At 35.6% G+C, this 18435-nt stretch overlaps 3 protein-coding genes across 3 annotated transcripts; 2 read left to right on the top strand and 1 right to left on the bottom strand.

Annotated features, from left to right (window-relative positions):
- Nucleotides 1-4929: 4929 nt before the first annotated feature.
- Nucleotides 4930-10683, top strand: LOC113732050 (protein TRIGALACTOSYLDIACYLGLYCEROL 4, chloroplastic). The gene is made up of 5 exons (XM_027257653.2): nucleotides 4930-5328; nucleotides 6357-6606; nucleotides 8037-8421; nucleotides 9690-10009; nucleotides 10303-10683. Exons 1-5 carry the CDS (start codon nucleotides 5054-5056, stop codon nucleotides 10498-10500), a joined length of 1428 nt encoding a protein of 475 aa, XP_027113454.1. The 5' UTR covers nucleotides 4930-5053; the 3' UTR covers nucleotides 10501-10683.
- Nucleotides 10684-11395: 712 nt separating this feature from the next.
- Nucleotides 11396-13716, bottom strand: LOC113732049 (10 kDa chaperonin 1, chloroplastic-like). The gene is made up of 7 exons (XM_027257652.2): nucleotides 13541-13716; nucleotides 13373-13434; nucleotides 13150-13200; nucleotides 12163-12228; nucleotides 12025-12072; nucleotides 11866-11895; nucleotides 11396-11701 (listed from the first exon to the last, which is right to left on the bottom strand). Exons 1-7 carry the CDS (start codon nucleotides 13626-13628, stop codon nucleotides 11633-11635), a joined length of 414 nt encoding a protein of 137 aa, XP_027113453.1. The 5' UTR covers nucleotides 13629-13716; the 3' UTR covers nucleotides 11396-11632.
- Nucleotides 13717-15520: 1804 nt separating this feature from the next.
- Nucleotides 15521-18114, top strand: LOC113732048 (uncharacterized). Its single transcript, XM_027257651.2, has 2 exons — nucleotides 15521-15731; nucleotides 17440-18114. The coding sequence occupies exons 1-2, from the start codon at nucleotides 15656-15658 to the stop codon at nucleotides 18036-18038; spliced, it is 675 nt and encodes a 224-aa protein (XP_027113452.1). The 5' UTR covers nucleotides 15521-15655; the 3' UTR covers nucleotides 18039-18114.
- The last annotated feature ends 321 nt before the right edge of the window (nucleotides 18115-18435 follow it).

The following is an 18435-nucleotide window of genomic DNA, read 5'->3' as shown; positions in this document are numbered from 1 at the left end:
GTACCAAAAGTTTAAAGCCGATCCCTAAAGAGTTATTCACAACCAATTTTGAAGCTCACTATCCTTTCTCGTTGCCCTCCTATTGTTTTATTTCACTCTAAAACAGAATAATTTGTAAATTAGTACTCGCAAATGATAAGAATAGGATCTTTCAAAGCAATTCAAATCAAAAGAATAGGAGGATCTTTCAAGAAAACTATTCAAGAAAGCGAATTTGGAAACAATTGCCAAACTCTTAGCTTATTCAGGTACATCTCCAAAATAAAACAATTACCAAATTCAGATACATCTCCAAAATTCCTATTTGAGTGTATCACAAAATTGACAATATGGGTCGTCCCCAATCCCCATCCTTAATTGCTTATACGCATCTAAGTGCCATCATCGTGGCATCTTCTGTTCGTAAGAGCAATAATAGAGATTAGATTATCGAAGAGTTTCATATTAAGTGACAACTTCTTACTTAGACAAAACATGGTTTTTCTTCTCTTTTCTTTTCTTTTTTCTTTCTCCGTGATAGTTCTAATCGTCTGTTTCCTAAAACAAAAAAAAAGGAAATGAATTTAAAAGGGATATGCATGAAGGGCTCTAATGTTTTTAGGTTACTTGCAGCATTTGGTTTGTCTCTCCAAATTTAGTACTAAGCTACGCCACTTTTCAACCGTTACAACTTGATAAAGAACATCATCCAGTATGGGAATAGTATTATGACATTAGTTTCTGAAAAGAACTAAAAAGTCCTTTTATAAGACAGAAATTTTAACCTCATTAGTCCACTTTCTTAAAAGACATACTAAAGCATGGTGCTGTTTTAAGGTGTGGAGAAATGCTAATTTTATACAGGAGGCTTCAGCCTTTTTCTTTTTCCCCTTTTTGTGTCAAACTTATGGTAAAGTAACAGAATAATCGATAGTGGTACTTACTCAAACCCTCTTTTCTACGCAAATAAAGAGGTTGGACTTGAATAATGATATTGTAACTCTAAAAGGATACTTTATCGAATAAACATACGCGACAATAAGACTGCATGGCAATATTTCGACTTTGTTTAGCAACAATTCTTAATTCTTGTGAAATGCACAGGAAACAATACAAGCTGAACCAAACTTCAAACTTGTATTATTGTTTCAGACTTTCAAACGGAACGGGTTGAAGTCATATAGATAGGATTAGCTTAAAAAGCGTTTCATCAACCTGCCTTGCACGGTTCCTTACCCAAACTTTTTTTCTTTCAGATTTTATTTTGGCATTAGATGTTAATGACGGTAGGGCTGCAAACGAGCCGATCCGAGTCGAGTTTTGGCCTAATCGAGCCGAGTCTCGATATAATTTCATTGAATTCGAACTCGAGCTCGAGCTCGACGAGCTGACAATTTCAAGCTCGAGCTCGACGAGCTGACAATTTCAAGCTCGAGCTCGAAAAAAATAAAAAATAATTATTTTATTTTTAAAAAAATAAATAAAATAATATTTTTTTCTTTATAAATAATAAAATATTAAGGATATATATATAATTTTACTATTAAAATTAAAAAAATAAAATATATATATATACTTAAAATAAAAATATAAAAAATATACATATATATAAATATACTCTAGCTCGCGCGAGCCGACTCGCGAGTTAACTAGCTTAATATTTTGAATTCGAGTTCGAGTTCGATTTCGACTCGAGCCAGCTCGAACTCGACTCGAGCTCGATATTGATCGAGCTTGACTCGAGCTCGCGAGCGGCTCGATTCGTTTGCAGCCCTAATTATCACGGTCAAATAATAAAAATTCTACTCGAGACTATGTGCTAACAACCAACTCATCTAAATCGAGTTTGCTAACAATCAACTCACTTAAGTCAAGTTGACCACCGGATGTGAGCATGGAGTTCCAAGTGTGGAGCTATGTCTTCACTATTTCCTTGCTCAAGGGGATGTCCAAATTGCTTGGAAGAAAGAGATTATAGACCCAAATTTCCTACTCAAGTTTCATTAGTTTTGTCTTTAGTTACGGCCGAATGTGTGGAGCTTATAGTGTCGTTAGCTTAGCTTAGTCATTAATTTAGTCGTTAGTATTAGTTATGAGTGGATTGAGTTGTTAGTTAATAAACAGACTAGATTAGCACCTTGGATCCGAGTTACTTAGTAGGGTTATGGGCTAGGTTTCAAGTTCCAATTAGTTGTGTTTTTGTTTGGCCTAGTCCGTTGGGAGTTTGTGTCAAGAAACATAAAAGCATCATTTTTCTCTTTCAATAATAGTTACGACATTTTACAAAAAATATTTCTTAAGAGTTTTCTCTCTTGGCTCTACGAGCTTTTCTTGAACGCTTAAAATTGTCTTCGTATTTATTCTGTTTATCAATCAAATTCATCATTGTTGATTGTGGCGCCTATCATCAATTTCTAGAGTTCGTTAGTTCTTTTGATTATTGATAAAAAAAAGATTCACAATAACGGGGTTTAGAGGGATCCAAATAGAATTTTCTGCCATTTAAACTTGTGTCAATCACCGTCAATTCGGAGTTTGGTTGTTTGCGAATTTCATCATCAACAAGGTTCGCATCGGTACCAGGTAAGGTATAAGATGTAGGTATGATTGCAAGTCAGAGATTCCAATCTTCTGCACCTACAGTACAAGTATAATCAGACTTGGAATATAATTCAAAGGTGTACACTAGTGTACATGCTAATAGCCAAGACCTACTATTAATACTTCATAATTACTCTCTCAAAAGTAGTTTACAGAACGTTTAAGAGCTTCTATTAGTTCAACATTTTGTGCTATAACCAATTAACAGCATTTCTATAGTTTAAGAGCATAATTCTAAAATTAACTAATCTACAGTTCAAGGACTAAGAGACTGTTTGTTTGAACTGAAAATATTTTCCAAAAAATAGTTTTTGGATTTTCTGGTGTTCGGCAGCAAAAGATGTCGGGAATATATTTTCCAGTGCAAAATCTTTTACGCTACAAGATATAAAATGACTTATGGAGCAGGCATACGGAAGTTAATTTCCATCAAACTTAACGTATCAATCATTTCAGCGCTTACTTATCAAAATACTCATAACAAATAAGAAATACCAAATTGAGTCCATCGTTAAAAATGCATCCTTACACCTGCAATGAAAAACACCATTGTCAGCCACCTTTCACTCCTCCTCATCTTCGCCAATTCTACTCCTTTCCTCCCATGCCAGCATAAACAATGCATCCATGGAGATGTAGAAAATCTATACCAAGAGTGGGTCCTGATAAGTTTTTGGGTGAGAGAAATTTGGAAAAGTGAAGGAGAAATTTGGAAGACTATTGTGCAGAAAAGTTTGTACTAGAATTCAAGTGCTACTTTTCCATATGATGTTTGATCAATTATAGTTTAATTACTGAAGCAATTTTCGTTGACATATTATGAATTTGAATCTTCATTGGTATGCTGTGTAATTGATTTGAGAAACTATGAATTCCCAATTCTAGAGTTTGATAGATTTGGAGATTGGATGAATCTCTAGGTTGAGATGGTAAATCCAATGTACATGGGATGGTGGTAATTGGAGGGACTCTATGGGGAATCCTTCTTGTAGGTTTTAGTTTTGTGGTACATTTTCATAAAACTGCACCAAACACCTGAAAATAAAGGGAAATGAAAATTTTTTCACGAAAATTATTTTCATTGAAAATGTTCTTCTCGGGAAAAAATTTTACATTGAAACAATCAGACTCTAAATTGATATCCGTTTTAAATAATGGAGACACAAAATCATTGTTTTTTTTAAAAAAAAAATAACATAGAAACCAAACCCCCAAAAGATCTTGGGAAAATTTGGAAGATAAGAATATGAATAATTGAAATTCATATATATAGGGTGTAACTTATAGGAAAATTTGTAGTCTAAAATCAAATTCCTGGTTTCAATTTAACTCACTTTTAAATTAATTTGTATTCTTGTCTAAATTCATAATTAGGAGCATCGTGTGATAATCAATTGTTTAGTGGGCAAAACATACGCTAGTACTTTTGTTGATATTCATCTCAAAGAGGTCATCCCCAACTCAAATGACAAGCAAACGGGCTTAGCCATTTTCTTTCTCATCATCCTTCTTGTAACAGTGGGGAGAGGCGAAAAAAAAAAAAAAAAAACTGCTATCATAATGTTAGGTCAATAGTTCAAATACTAAGGAGGGAATATAGAATCTTCCAACTTATCTTATAATGTTATAATGTGAGGGAAAATTATTTGGATACAAATAAATATTCTGACTAGTTCCAAATTCAAATGCTGAAAAAGTACTTTGTAGGATAATTCTAAAATTATCTAATCCATGGTTGATACATGTCCAAACATGAAATAAAAGAGAAAATTGGAAAATAGGATTAGGAAGATTTGAAATCCATAAGATTTCTATAAGTTTTAGGAATTTCATAGATGAGGTATAAGTTACAGTTAACAAATTATGGAAAAAAAAATTTAATGGGGCAAGTAAAATTATAAAATAACTTGTATATACACATACTATTTCATACATGCCCATTTGAGTATACATATGTGAATTTATCGATTTAGATGTGCACATTCGATATAAGTATATGTTCATCAAAACGCATATTTTTATTGAGTAACGTGCACAATGTTTAAAGGATAATTTAGTTATTTACTAATAAATTTATTAGTTATTTTAATCAGTGACCAATAACGCAATCCTCATTCACGAATTAAAAAAAAATTTCATCCAACTTATGAATTTTGTATCTTCCGTATTTCAATTTCTCAAAATTCCTCTAAAATAAAAAAGACTATTCTAATTTACTATTAGAAGTTTAAGGACTAAATTGATCTCCGTTTTAAAGTGTAGGGACTACACAATCATTATTCCACCCAAGGAAGAGAAAAATAGAAAATAATAGACACCAAAACCCCCAAAACTACCTTCAAATAGCTTCCCTCGCTCCCTTCCAAAACGAAGTCCTAATCAGATAAGAAGGAAAACAATAAACCCATCAAGAAAACACTCCTCAGCTGAGACTACCATCACCCACCAGCCGAGCCGGCCGGCCGGCAGCAAGATGGCGAACCTGAGAACAGCTATGGATGCGGGGTTTTGGGACCTCGACATTGCCACTCCACAATCCCTTGACGGGGTGGCCCGTTCAATCCCAGGTGACCCTATTCCATTAGACGGCGCCAGAGCGAGTAGAGCCCTCAGAATTCAGCAGCTGTCTCTACTGGGAAATGGGTTTCCGCTAGGAATCATTCCCACTTGGTCTCCAACTCCTCATAAAGAACTGGGCTCTTTTGCTCTTCATTCCCTCTTGCTCAGAGCTGCCCCGACCGCAAATTGGTAAGGAAACTCTCCCGCTAGTAGAATTATCTCTACACATTTAAGAGCTCGCTTGGAATTTTCCTCGTCGTTACTATAGCTTAATGAAGAAATAAAAACTGTTGACAATTTGGATGAACAACAAAAAATTCTTTTACCATTTTTCTGTATGTTTTTGGAAATGGGACAACTGGGTGTTTGTTGAAAGTGTAATTACTGGTTGTGTTAAGTTGCTGGATTTCTGGTTAAAGCTCCAGTAATCCTATCCTAGGTAATGCTCTTCTATAGCATCTGGTTTAGAATGCCAGCCAAGGGCTGCGAACATTTGAATTCGAAAGCTGGGAGGAATAGAGTAAATCTATTGTAGGCTATCCTCAGGAAACCCTTGCAAATGGCAGGAAAGATAATTCAACTAAGAAATAGAAGTGGATGATACTATTCCTTGAATTTTAGCATAAACCTTGTTATATTTGCCTCTTCATCAATAGTGATTTTCACCCACGATGAAGTGGATGATACTATTCCTAGAATGTCATCTTCTCAAAAATATCCAAGTCTGAATTCACTTGAACTCGTCTTATTGTTAACCTCCATTTGGTTGAATGTATAAGTTGACAAGTTTCAGCGGTTGATTACAAACACATTCTTGATACCATGGAATTTTGCCTTTTTGATTATGGCATTTGTCTTCTTGAAGCCAAAACCAAAAAAGAAACTGCTTACTATATTGCAAATTCTTTATTTTAGTTTGACTTCAGCCAAAATTGTAAGAGTTGAAAAAATTATGATAAGTTTCACTTGCAATAAACGGAAACATGCTAGAGAAATGGGGAAATATGTAGTAGGACAAGTATATGCAAAAAATATATCACTAGCTTGATGCTTTTGTTATTTCCTTTCTTTCTGTGTGAAGAATAAAATATGCCATTTAGATTGTCGCACATTATTATGAAATAGACGTTATTTCAGCCTGTTGTGTTTAAAATGTGCTTCAATACGCATTCTCAAAGTTTGCATCTGGTTTATGTCCTTCATAAACGTACATACAGGTGGCTTGGATTAATTGGGCAATTCCGTCCAAAAAAGTTGATTTCTTCCATTAAAGCTGAAGTATCTGCTGGAGATGAGTGGGAATTACCTGCGTTCAGAGATGTTGCTAGACATTTCCTAAACAAATCACTTTATTCAATTGGTCTGTGCTCCCAGCTTGCTTTGACATCCTCAGCTTCCATTTTGTTGAGTTCAGAGAAGCATGGAGAGAGGAAAGGACGTCGATCTAGAGCCATGCTCTTTTATAAGGCAACAATCCAGAACTTGCTAGGTTTCTTGTACTTGAGTTGCTTATACTATGTTATTTCTGTGATTTGGACTGCTACTTTTGCTTCACCACTTCCAAATAGTCAGTTCTTTCTTTCTGATTTCAGTTTGGTTAGACCAACCTCATTGGTCTCGTTAGGCTTACATGTTTATTTTATGGGCTGCTGTTAAAAGCAGGTCTAGGGTTCAAAAGTTTAGCTAGCATACATATGTATGTGTGGGTTGGGGATATCTGGCACTAGTACGTTTAAGTTGTGTAAGACATCATGAAGAAAACACAAATGCTATAATTATGGGGCCTGCTCTCCTTCCCTCTAAATTTCTAATATATCCAGACTTCACTTGAAGTGTGAGTCTATAACACATTAACAAGCTGGCTTACACGCGCACACCTTCAGCTGTTATGCCATCTTTTGGTTGGCAAAGCCTTAACAACTGGTAAGTCATGGACAAATCAACTAACCTCATACTTATTCCCAAAATATATCGCTCCTAAATAATTAAAATTCTGCCCCTAATCAATTTCATACCATCTTTTCCTTTTCTTTATACAGAATGTTCATTCTTATAGGTTCTTTGTTATCTACATGATAGGCCTAAAGAATCAGGAGAGTATAAGATTTTCTGTGTACTTTCCATTGTTAACATTCCATCGTATGGCAGTTGTGCATATATTTTTTTTATTCATCTGCAATGAAATTTTGTCTTTCAAATGCATTTAGAAAAGGTAAATGCTGCTTTCTTTTGAATCATTGCTACTTGGCATCACCTTTTTGCTCTAGGATTTCTATTATCCATTTATTTTTGGGAAATTTGTTTAAGGAATTTTGGTCTTTTTGTTGTAGTTGTTGCTTATTAGATTGCTTTGAATGTGTTTGTGTGATGCTAATCATATATTTGAGATCATGTTTTCATTTATGGGGTCTTACGAATTCTTGTCTATTACTCATCTTCTGATTTGTCAGCTGACTGGTGAGAGTCTGGGTGTTTTTGAATTGATGTTCAAAGTTTTTTGAGTTCTGGAGTTCTTGTCATCATAAAATAACTGAACAATTGCAAGTATGATGTTAAGCATGAAGGGAAAAAAGGGCTTGATGGAGCCAACAAGACAAATACCAATCAAGTTCTGCTTTGAGTTGCATTTGACAGTGCTTATGTTGGGTTTAGATCGGGTCCAGATCTGGCCCCTTTTGCTTTACTTTTACTTTTGCTCCCTGTGACTGCTGCAAAATGCTTTTCTTTTCTTTTGATCCAGTAGTTTAATGTGTATTGTTGGTCAATATTTTGTCGTGAGTGGGGGCATCTATTACTGTTCTCTGCTTGTGTTATTTACATGCTTGAATGAGTTTGGGGCTGTTCTAAGACATGCATCTAAGTTTGAGGTTTACATGTTGATCTTTGTTGGGTTTCAGCTTCCCACTCATGACATCACCTTGGAAGCAGCATGGCCAGAGCTGTTTATAGACGATAGAGGAAGATACTGGAATGTTCCAGAATCTATATCTCTTGACTGTTTGTCCCTTGTTTCTGAATCTGGGTTGAGATATCGCTTCGGCATTCATAAAAATGGTGGCCTTCCCAGTTCTGTTGATTCCTTGAATGCTGCCGAGGCACCACTTGCTTTGTTGCCAGGGTTTTGTGCAAAAGGTGCAGTTTCTTATGAGAAGAGCAAAGACCTATGGAGGCAAAGAGAGAAAAAAGAGGATCTCATAGTAGAGACACCTAATGGCAAGTTTTGGCGGCCTTCATATGATGTTCGTCTTAAGGAACCTCATTCAGCTATATCTGGAATAATTGGTAATGTTGTTTAATGTTCTTGTTCTTGTTCTGTTTTTGAACAACTAAGACTGTCTTTCTTTCCTGTTAACTATATTACTCTTTTCTGGTTCTAAAGGCAATTTGCTACCTTCATGAACGAAAAATAAATATTCATCTGTGTCAAAAATTTATTAGCATCTCCTGACTCTTGGTATGTGTTTTCCTTCTGTTTTTCTGCCCAATGTACTTGGTTAGCATAACGAAGTTCGATGAATGTATCAACCATATTCAAAATATAAAGTTGAAGTGATGAATAAACAAAGATCCGATGTCCATGGTGCTCTATACTTGGATCATGAAAAAAATCTGTGTTCTGTCTCCCGAACGATGGTCTACTTTAGTGTTGTAAGGAACATACAGTAAGTGCATTCAAGTAATTGCGTTGGTTAGATACGATTCACTCTTGTCAATATTTGAAGCTTAAGCTGTTCTGCGTCCCGTGGCTGCTGGTCCTTGTCTTTCTTAGATATGAAAGTCTATCATCTTTATTGTTGTCCTTCTCCTTAGTTGCAACACTTAAGAATACGGGAGCCCTCTACTCCTGGTAGTTACTGTAAGCCAATCCTGTCCCTTCAAGCTGTTAACTGGAGTAATCTTTTTGAATTTAATTTCATTAAGTTTTTGTGGCTACTAATGTACAGAGATTGAGCAATAAGCTCAAAATGCCACATGGTTATTACTTATACTGCCAAAGGAAGATCTCATCTCTACTTCATCCACTCTCTTTGCTTGGTGGGAATATGCAGTGTCTTTTAAACTCAAGTGATGCCAAACTCTCCAACTGGTGTTCCATTTTTTGTGTCTACTGATTTTATAAATCTAGTTCTTTCTTACTGAGTAGAGTTTAAAAACAAATAGAGTGCCAGGATTAGCCAATGATCAAGGGCAGTGGATGTTTAAATTTTGGGCCTTGTTCGGCTTATGTAGCAGGGACTATTCTCAATTAGAGTACATGCTTATGATTGTTGTCTTCTGCATTTTCAGAACTTAAAAGTTTCTTGAATAAATGCAACATATTTTGCTAATATCTCTTGATTTATTTACTCCGACTTCAGCTTCTTAGTAACTATCAGCTCTAATACAGTGTCTTGAGAATACTGTATGTTATAACAGCAGGTCTTGAGTCATGATAGCAGTTCATTAGTACAAAATTTTGCAGTCATACATTTGCTTTCAATATTTCTCTTCCTACTAAATAACAGTTCTTGTAACCTTCCTTTCTGCTTCAAACTTTTTTGTGCATATAGGTGCTACTTGTGCATCATGGTTTGGTAATGGGAAGAGTGTGGTTGCTGTTGAATCAAGGGAAGCTGGGGTTGATCACATTCCTTATAATGCTAAGAGTAGAAGTCCTTTCAGCCTTGATATGTTTGGGTCATTTTGCTATACTTTCCAGCATGGAAAATTTAGAAAGTTGTTTGGGGACCTATCAAGGATAGATGCCCGATTGGATGTTGCTTCAGTTTCGGCATTAGCCAAGCAGATTTCAAATGTTGGGAATGCTTCTAACAGTAATGCAGAAAACTTTCCGTCTTCGCCGAGATTCAATGTTATATTGCAGCAGCAGGTAAACTTGTTTTAAACCTCCTCGTTTTCTGCTTATAGAATAAAATTGCTGAAAGAGAAGGTAATACTAGTAAAGAGGGAAGTTCAATGACTCTGATATCATGTTGTTTTCAAATTTGTACTTTTTGGGTGTATCAAGGTTAAGTAACATAGAAGTGCTTGAGGTCAGTCGTCATCATCGAGATGGTGCAGGTTTTGAATTGTAGGGTCATCTAGAATGTGAGTTATTTTTTGATTTTGAAATTCTTGAGATGTAGGACATAAATTGAGCTGGTGAATATGTTCATTTTGTAGGTTGTAGGACCTATTGTTTTCCGAGTGGACTCTAGATTTGTGCTAGATTTGGCAAGAGGCAGCCGGGGTCCTCACTTTGAAGATGCTATTTTCAGCCTGAACTATGCTTTGCGGCTCTTGCAATCAGGGAAAGTTGTAGCATGGTATTCTCCCAAAAGGAAGGAAGGGATGATCGAATTACGCTTGTTTGAGTTTTAATTTCTACCTCTAATTTGTTTCGGTAGTTGAGGCAATTTTGATTTCATTGTCCTTTTGTATTATACGCCTCGTAATAGCAACACCTTACTTTTCTTATAGTCAGTTGATTTTTGCCAGAAAATGTGCACCTTTCTGGAAATTTTTGGCTGAATGAAGAAGTTGGCAAACATGAAAATTTGAGCATCTTGATTGTTGCAATTGATATGTAGAGGGGGTAACTCAAAAAAGCACGAATAGTCAAAGGCTTTCCTACTACAAAGCTTGACACGATTGAGAAGCGCATCTGCAGCCCAAAGCTGGTAACTCTTTTGATCTGTGAAATCAGATTGCACCTTGAGTAGTAATGCTGGTCGTTACACTTTCGATACAAAGGACGATTTTATTTGTCAGTTCTCCAGTTCTTCTTGGTTTCACTCGGTTCTACCACTCCATGATTATGTCTTCACCGATTGTTATTGTCAGTTTATATGGCTTGTTGATACTAATTGGAAGCCGTACTTTTGGTCTCTGTCGTTTCTTTTGCCCTCTTCTCTTGGCATTATTGAAAGATAAGTTTGTAGATTATAACCAGATATCAAACAAGACTGAAGCATATCCAGCATTCAGTTGCTGATCCTTCTTAATAATTGATATACTGACCTATCATTATAGTAACTTACCCCCATCTAAACTTTTGCAAGAAAGTGCATCATGACAAGGAAAATGGTTAACCCTAGTATGCTCACCTGTTGCCTTCAGGAAGACCCCTTAAGAGGTGAACATCAACAAAAGCCCAATATGATTCACCGGATGAACAATTTTGAACTGATTTATCACACAATACGACTAACTATAAATTTAGATAAGACTGCCAGCCTAAAATCAACAACACATCAATGTCAAAAGCAGAGTCAAATGGAAAACCAGAAATTTGATTTTAGGCAGGGAAATTTTAAGCATGTAACTTGTGATGAATTACAGTATTGCAACATCCCACAACACTGAGTTTTACATTATAATTGCACAATTGAAAGTAAGAGAAAAGCAACTTTAGACTTCAAATGAGCTCTCTACCAACCAAATCTGACAAAATGAATGCATCCTCGAAGCCAAATCTCCTTAATCAGAAGCCTCAGGCTTTGAAACGCTGAAATTATTCAACCACAGCAAGGAGGTCGCCAGCTTTACAAAAACAGTGTCTAGACTCTGTTCCCAAATCCACCTGATAGATTATCAAAGAAGAAAAAAAAATCAATCATAAATACCTCAAAAAAGAAATATGTTTAAATGAGTATCCATTTCCTGCAGATCATGTAATCGTAGAAACTGCTTGCAAACATCTCGAGAACACATCTTAAGACATAGAAGTGACGTGTCATTGCATACCTCATAGGCATTTATGTCAGAAAAAAGCACCTGCAAAACAATAATATAGGGTCAAGACAACAATCACGTCAAACAACAAAGTCCAGCATCCCGGCTATGTATTTTGAGTAATCAAAAACAGGACTTCAAAGTTCTGCGTGCACAAATTTGTCAACAGACCTTCTTTCCACTGTTCACTTCGCCAGCTTCGGTACCAACAGATATCACCTAGAGTAAATCACGCAATTAAGCAGCCAATAAATGAAATTCAGTCCAGTAGTGTTTACTTTAATAAAACATTTTTTATGTTTCACCTACCTCCCCCATTAGATAGCGCTCAAACTTTACTGCTGATTTTGGCAGCAAAACTCCCCCTGCTGATTTCTGCATCAAAATTATTTTGTATGTCAATCATAGCCCTAGGAAGGTATGTCTCTGTTTGCGCATGTCTGTCTAAAAGTATGTCTGTAGAGAATTCTATAGTATCCATTAGGACTAGAATTCCTCAAGTTCCTTTAACTATCCAGCATGATTGAAATAAGAGCATACTATAGGCAAAAGTTGGGCTAGAAAGAAAGTTTGTTATGGAACACAATAGTAATTTTCAGTGCTACAGCCTGGGACGGGGCAGCACTTGCAACAATACATTCCCATCATTATAACCGAAAAGACTCTGCCACGGAAGTATGAATGTCAACTTGCTCCTCCGCATTGCCACTATCACAAACTTCGAAGTAACTAATTGAAGTCTCACACATAAAATCAGGATCATACCATCTATAACCACACAATCAAAGGAATCCACCATCTGCTAGTGTGTGAATTTTACATAGTCAACCCAGTATCAATATTATTGAAGTCTTTTATGTCCGCTTCAGAGTTCATAACACATAGACAGGCCCTGAATTTATCAGAAATAGGTCACCGTTCACTAAGTAACTACGATGGTTTAATTACTGTTTTTATTCACTGAAAGTTACTTTTCATAGTAGTCATCACTTTGCAAAAGATGCTTGTGGTTATTACAGAAACAAAAATTCTAACATTTTTTAGAATAATAATGAATGAAAAAAGACAACATTCTGATTCAACATTTTCCAATATCCAACAGAATTTTGACACGAAAATAATGCCTGGATACTCAATTGTTTCGTATTAAATTCATTACTTCAAATCTCACATATATAATCCCATTAAAAGTAAGTATTAACCCACCAAATACCCACGATAATATGAATGCAGAAGAACAAAATTCATAGCCAGAAAAATTTAATCTTGACAATGATAAAGTCTACGATGGAATACCTGTGGTAGCTCCTCTAACCTTATTAACACTCTATCTGCTTGAGGCACAACCTGTAAAACATAGAAATAATCAAATAAACCAAAACCCATCAGGAATTTTTCCCTTCCCAATTCCCCCATTCGTCCAACATAAGAGCTGGGAAAAATTATTGAAAATAAGTTGAAACAAAATTCTACTCTAAAATGTTGAAAAAGAAAAACAGGATGAAGAACGAGTGAAAACCTTAGTGGGTTCGAACTTCTTGGCAATTGCACTGACTCTGAGGGAGTTATTTCTGGGCAAAACTGATGAGAACAGAAAATGAACTATATATGTTAACAAAGCTGAGGCCTAATTGGAAATTGAAAAAAAAATTCAACAGGGCAACCAAGAAAAGGAAGTTAGAATTACCTCTGGGTCTTTGGGTGGGCAAAAATTGGAGGTTTGTGTTTTGAGAAGTGAAGGGTTTTGCTGCTAATGTAACAAGGGTAGACGCCATGGATAAGGGGAAAGAGCTACAGACTTGAGCTTTGAGCTGGGAGGAAGAGCAGCTTTTGTTAATGTTAATTTTGAAATGATACGCTTATGGGCCCTTTTATTGGTTATAAAAGCTTTGCCTTCTAGAGAGTTCGTCGGAGCTCTCACCCAGGTTTTGTGACCTAATCACAGATTTTTGGGTCGCCTACAGTTGAGGCCCATTTAATTGGGCATTTTGGCAGTTGTCAAGTCAGACGCACGCTTCAGTTAAGCCCATCGCTACGATTATTATGTTTTTTTAAAAAAAATTCTGGAAACCATGTAAAGTAAAAAAAAAAAAAAAAAAAAAAAGGGGTCTATACCATCATAGCAGCACAAAATAGTAAAAAAAAAAAAAAAAATCATTATGCAAACAAAAATTTTCAATGTTATTTGTAATCACGTGTAATGTACCAGTATTTAGTTATCTTTGTCTTGAGGTATTAAGATGGTAGTACTGTATCTTTTTTTTAATCCTTCTTAGAAATTAACATTAACAGATATTATTCTAATCATATGCATTTGGATAAAATCCAATAAACTTCTCTATCGTTTATGCACAAGTCAAAGGATCCCTTATCGATTAGAAATATCCACATAACCCCTATACTTTTGATCAAACTCTAGAAACTACTTAAAAATCACTGAATGATCGATTGGTAAATAACTTACGACTCAAAAATTGATGAATGACCGATAAATAACATCCATGCAAGTTAAAAATGCGAATGGCAATTGAAAATTCATGTGTTGTTCTAAAACATAATATTTTTTTGTTAAATTATTGGGTTGCTGGACTGACTAGACCCGACAGCTAGTTGGGAATTTTCCTGAAAAGCTGGCAAGTTATCAGTCTTGAGTGCTAAATTGAGTGTTTGGATAAAGTATTATTTAAAATAATTACTGTAGTACTTTTTTGTAACGCGATGTATGTGAGATAAAAAAGTAATTGAAAATATATAAATGTGGGTTAAAAAATGTATTTATGATGCAAGTGAAATATTATGTGAAATAATTCAACTATCCAAGAAGAACTGGATTGTCAAGAAAAAGAATGAAACGGAGAAAAGAGGAAAAAGAGAGGAAAAAATGGAAAGAAAAGGGAAAAAAGGTCTCTAGTTTGACCAAAAATAAAAAAGGAAAGTAAAAATAAAAGGAAAAAAGAAAAAAAAAAAAGAAGAAAGATTGCAAGTCTTTGGTTTGATTGACAATATAAATAGAGGGCAAAGTTGAAAAAAAAAGTTGTAAATTATTTAACAATGTTTGGATATCCCATTAGTTGAAAATAATTATTTGGCTTCCATCATAAATATATTTTAACTACTTTTTTTATCTTTTTAATTACTTTTTTATATCATATAATACATCATATCACAAACAAAGTACTTCAGTGTCAAAATGAATAATTTTTTCAAATAACAGGTATACAAACACTTCTTGGCCTCAGCATTTCAAGTAACTTCAATCTATTCTCTGGTTTGCAAGGTCTAACTGGTTACTATGTTCCACTGTTGAATTTGGCATTAGAATCCCAAGTATTAATAGTTGCAATAAATCTTCATAAGTGATCAACTAACTGAAATACTTAGAAGAGTAGTGGGGAAACAAACATTAGGAATAGCCTGTTGTTATTCGGCTAATTGGCTGGAAGCAACTGGAGAGGTATTTCCCAAAAAAAAAGAAATCAATTAACGGCTACTTGGGACCCCTACGCCATCTTTTCCACCCCCAATCTCTGCAAAAACTCGTCCTCTGTCCACTTTTCTCAAAACCCAAAGCTCACTTTTTCTTTCCAATGTTCATTTGACTTCTCCAGTAATGTGCAAGAAATGCTATCTATAGTCTTAAGTTTAAACGCTAAGCAGACCCCTTTGTCTGAGCTTTACCTTTCTTTCATCTCTCTCTCTCATATTTTTTTTCATTTCCACCGAGAAAGAAAGTGAGTGAAAACTAGCTCTTTCACTCACTTTCTGAATTTGGCATATCGGACTCTTTTGAGAGGAAGGCATAATGTTGAAGACATTTGTTAACCTCATTGTTCTTTGCAGCCTTTTCTTGGCAGCTGTTGTATCCTCAAAGCACCACGGTAGGTAGATTCTGAGTCTAGAGCTCCTTATCTCATTCTGCTCCTCTGCCTTTCCTTCACGACTACTGGGATGTATATAACCCGTCTAGTTTTTGCTTGATTTCTGTAGTTTTCCAATATTGTATGATGTAATAACAAGCTTGATGAGCTACCTTCAATTTTTTTTTTCTCTGTCTAAAATATTTTGTGTTATGTTTCTGGCATAAATGGGATTATTAATGGAGAAAGATCTTGTATAAAAAGTCAATTTCAGTAGCTTTGATTCTTTTTTTGGTCATAGAATTTTTCTGGGGAAATAACTTCTATATTGTCTGATGAAAGAAACAGTCGAAAATCTGGAAAAAAAAACTATGTGCATTTTGAAAAAAAACATCCTTTAGATTCCATTTCCGGTTAATTTCGAATTGCCCATTTATTTCGGTCAAATAAAGGACTTATTGTGCCTTGATGCAATTGATTCATAGAAGAGCTTATGACTGAAACTTAATCGAATTTATTCTCCCATTTTTTCCTCCATTTCTCTTAGCCCATCTCTCTACCACTATTGTTATGAATACATTTCTATCACAAGTGATGTTCTTGTTATTCTACTTTGATTATCAAAGCTTATGTATCGATCGTTGTGACACAAGAGAACATAAACAAATACCAAAACTGTGATTCAAACAAATATTAAGTTAGCTCATAAGACTGCACTCTGTAAATTCTTTGACGCGGTTGTTTTTGGCTTAAATTATCTAACCTGCAACCAAATAGAACGTCATTCTTTGCTGTATCTGAATAATGTGCTTTATTCTTTGGGGGAATTTTTACCCCTGTATCATTTTCTATGACCAAGAGCTAAGGAGGAAATGTAAAAAAAATTTATTGTTATGATATGCATTTTGTACTAAACCCGCTCATAGTTGGAATAGGAAGTCCAGCTGCAGATAATGAGCAGGGGACAAGCAACCACTAATGGCTTAAAGGCTAAAACTCCCTTCTTCAACCCTTCATCACAAATTTCTTTAAGAGGAAAGAAGGGAAACTTAGTCTCTTATTATAAAGGAGGACAGGAGAAATGCATGTATGATCGGCCATCACACTGACATGAAATTTCGGAGATGATGAACTAGAAGGGGCTAGTTACAATAAGGACATGAAATGGCATGCCCAATAGACTTTGGTTGTATTTTCTATGACTTGCTTTTCTGATGATGTTTGCTCAGCTGATTCTCATGCTTTACCTGAGGGATCTTCAAAAACCAACCCCTTAATTAGAGTGTCTTCACAGATTAGATAGGAAAATATACGACTTGTATTGACTTGGAAGTACCTATATTCGAATAAAAAGAAAATTTTTCCTCCACCTCACCATTAGTCTTGTGGCCAGATACACCTGTTGGAGCGGTCGCTGCATTTGTACCTTAATTGTGATGTTAAATAAGAAATGTCTTAGATTGAAAGGTAAGGAATCAGAAGCGCTGAGATTGACTTAGAAAGGCAATTTGCTATGTCTTATTTATTCTCGGTAATCTGAATTTACACTAACACTCAGGCAGCAAGAGTACATTTCTGTCTCATTGATATCTGCTCATGTTCAAAAGGCATGGCAGTTCTGGATTTCTTTTGTCTTGTTAGTTTCAGGTTTGTGTTACATGATTTTTTTCAAACACTGTCATCTGACTGCAAGATCTACCCTTGTGTATTGTACTGTATTTTGCTACAGGGAACCCAGCAGATGATCTTGTTGAACTCATCAACATGAACCGAACAGCTCATAAGCTTCCTGAATTAAGTAATAGTCCTGGCCTGGGGTGCGTTGCCCTGCAGTGTGCAGAGGAATGTCAAGCTAACTGCACTAGTGATAATGCCATAAATTGTCACCCTTCCGCAGATGATTTTACTGAAATTTTTGCTCCCAATTGTGGTGTGGAGCTGCCAACTTTTGGAACCATATCTGGCCATGTTGTTGGCTGTCATCACAAAGATCTCACGCCTTCAGAAGCCTTCTCAAAAGTGCTTTTCCGAGACAAAAAATCTTTCTCCCTTTTGGGAAACAGATCACATAACGAAGTTGGAATTGGCATATTTCGAGCCCATAAGCACAAAGGTCCCTATTTGTGGTGTGTTTTATTTAGTAGTAGTCAAACAAATACCACGTTTGTTCTTGATGATCTTGGGAGAGGGATCAAGCAGAAAAAAGGATGTTACAGCGGACTAAGCGATGCTTGCAGCAGACAAAATCGAAATACTGATCAAGCTTCATATGTCAACATCTGTGTCATGTTATTCATCATATTTTTTCTGTCAACAAGCTTACGATAATTTTCATTAAGAGATGCTGATAATTGTGATACTTGTTTTGGATGAATTAGAACCTAAAAGTAGTTGCTTTTCTCGACTTTAATGTGTGTTTGTGTGTGTACACATACCATGCAATAGCGATCAATGGCCCTAGGCTAGCACCACCACTCCAAACAGTAGTTATGTGCAAAATACGATGAGTAAACGGGAGGCTAGAACAAGGAGGGGTAGTGGAGAATGGAGGAATGATAGTGGCAATTCTGGAACTTTGGTTTCACGATGGCATAAAATCATCGGCTTGTTTTTTTTCTAATTGGTTTTTAGTTGCTTTGAGTAATATGTTCTGAATCTGATAGAACAATTCCGTTTGGATTAACTGTTTTTTGGGATGTTTTTGAAATATTTTACTGTAATAATG

The sequence above is a fragment of the Coffea arabica genome, chromosome 2e (genome assembly GCF_036785885.1).
Source record: "Coffea arabica cultivar ET-39 chromosome 2e, Coffea Arabica ET-39 HiFi, whole genome shotgun sequence".
Taxonomy (NCBI): Eukaryota; Viridiplantae; Streptophyta; class Magnoliopsida; order Gentianales; family Rubiaceae; genus Coffea; species Coffea arabica.
This window is presented reverse-complemented; position numbering and strand designations above follow the sequence as displayed.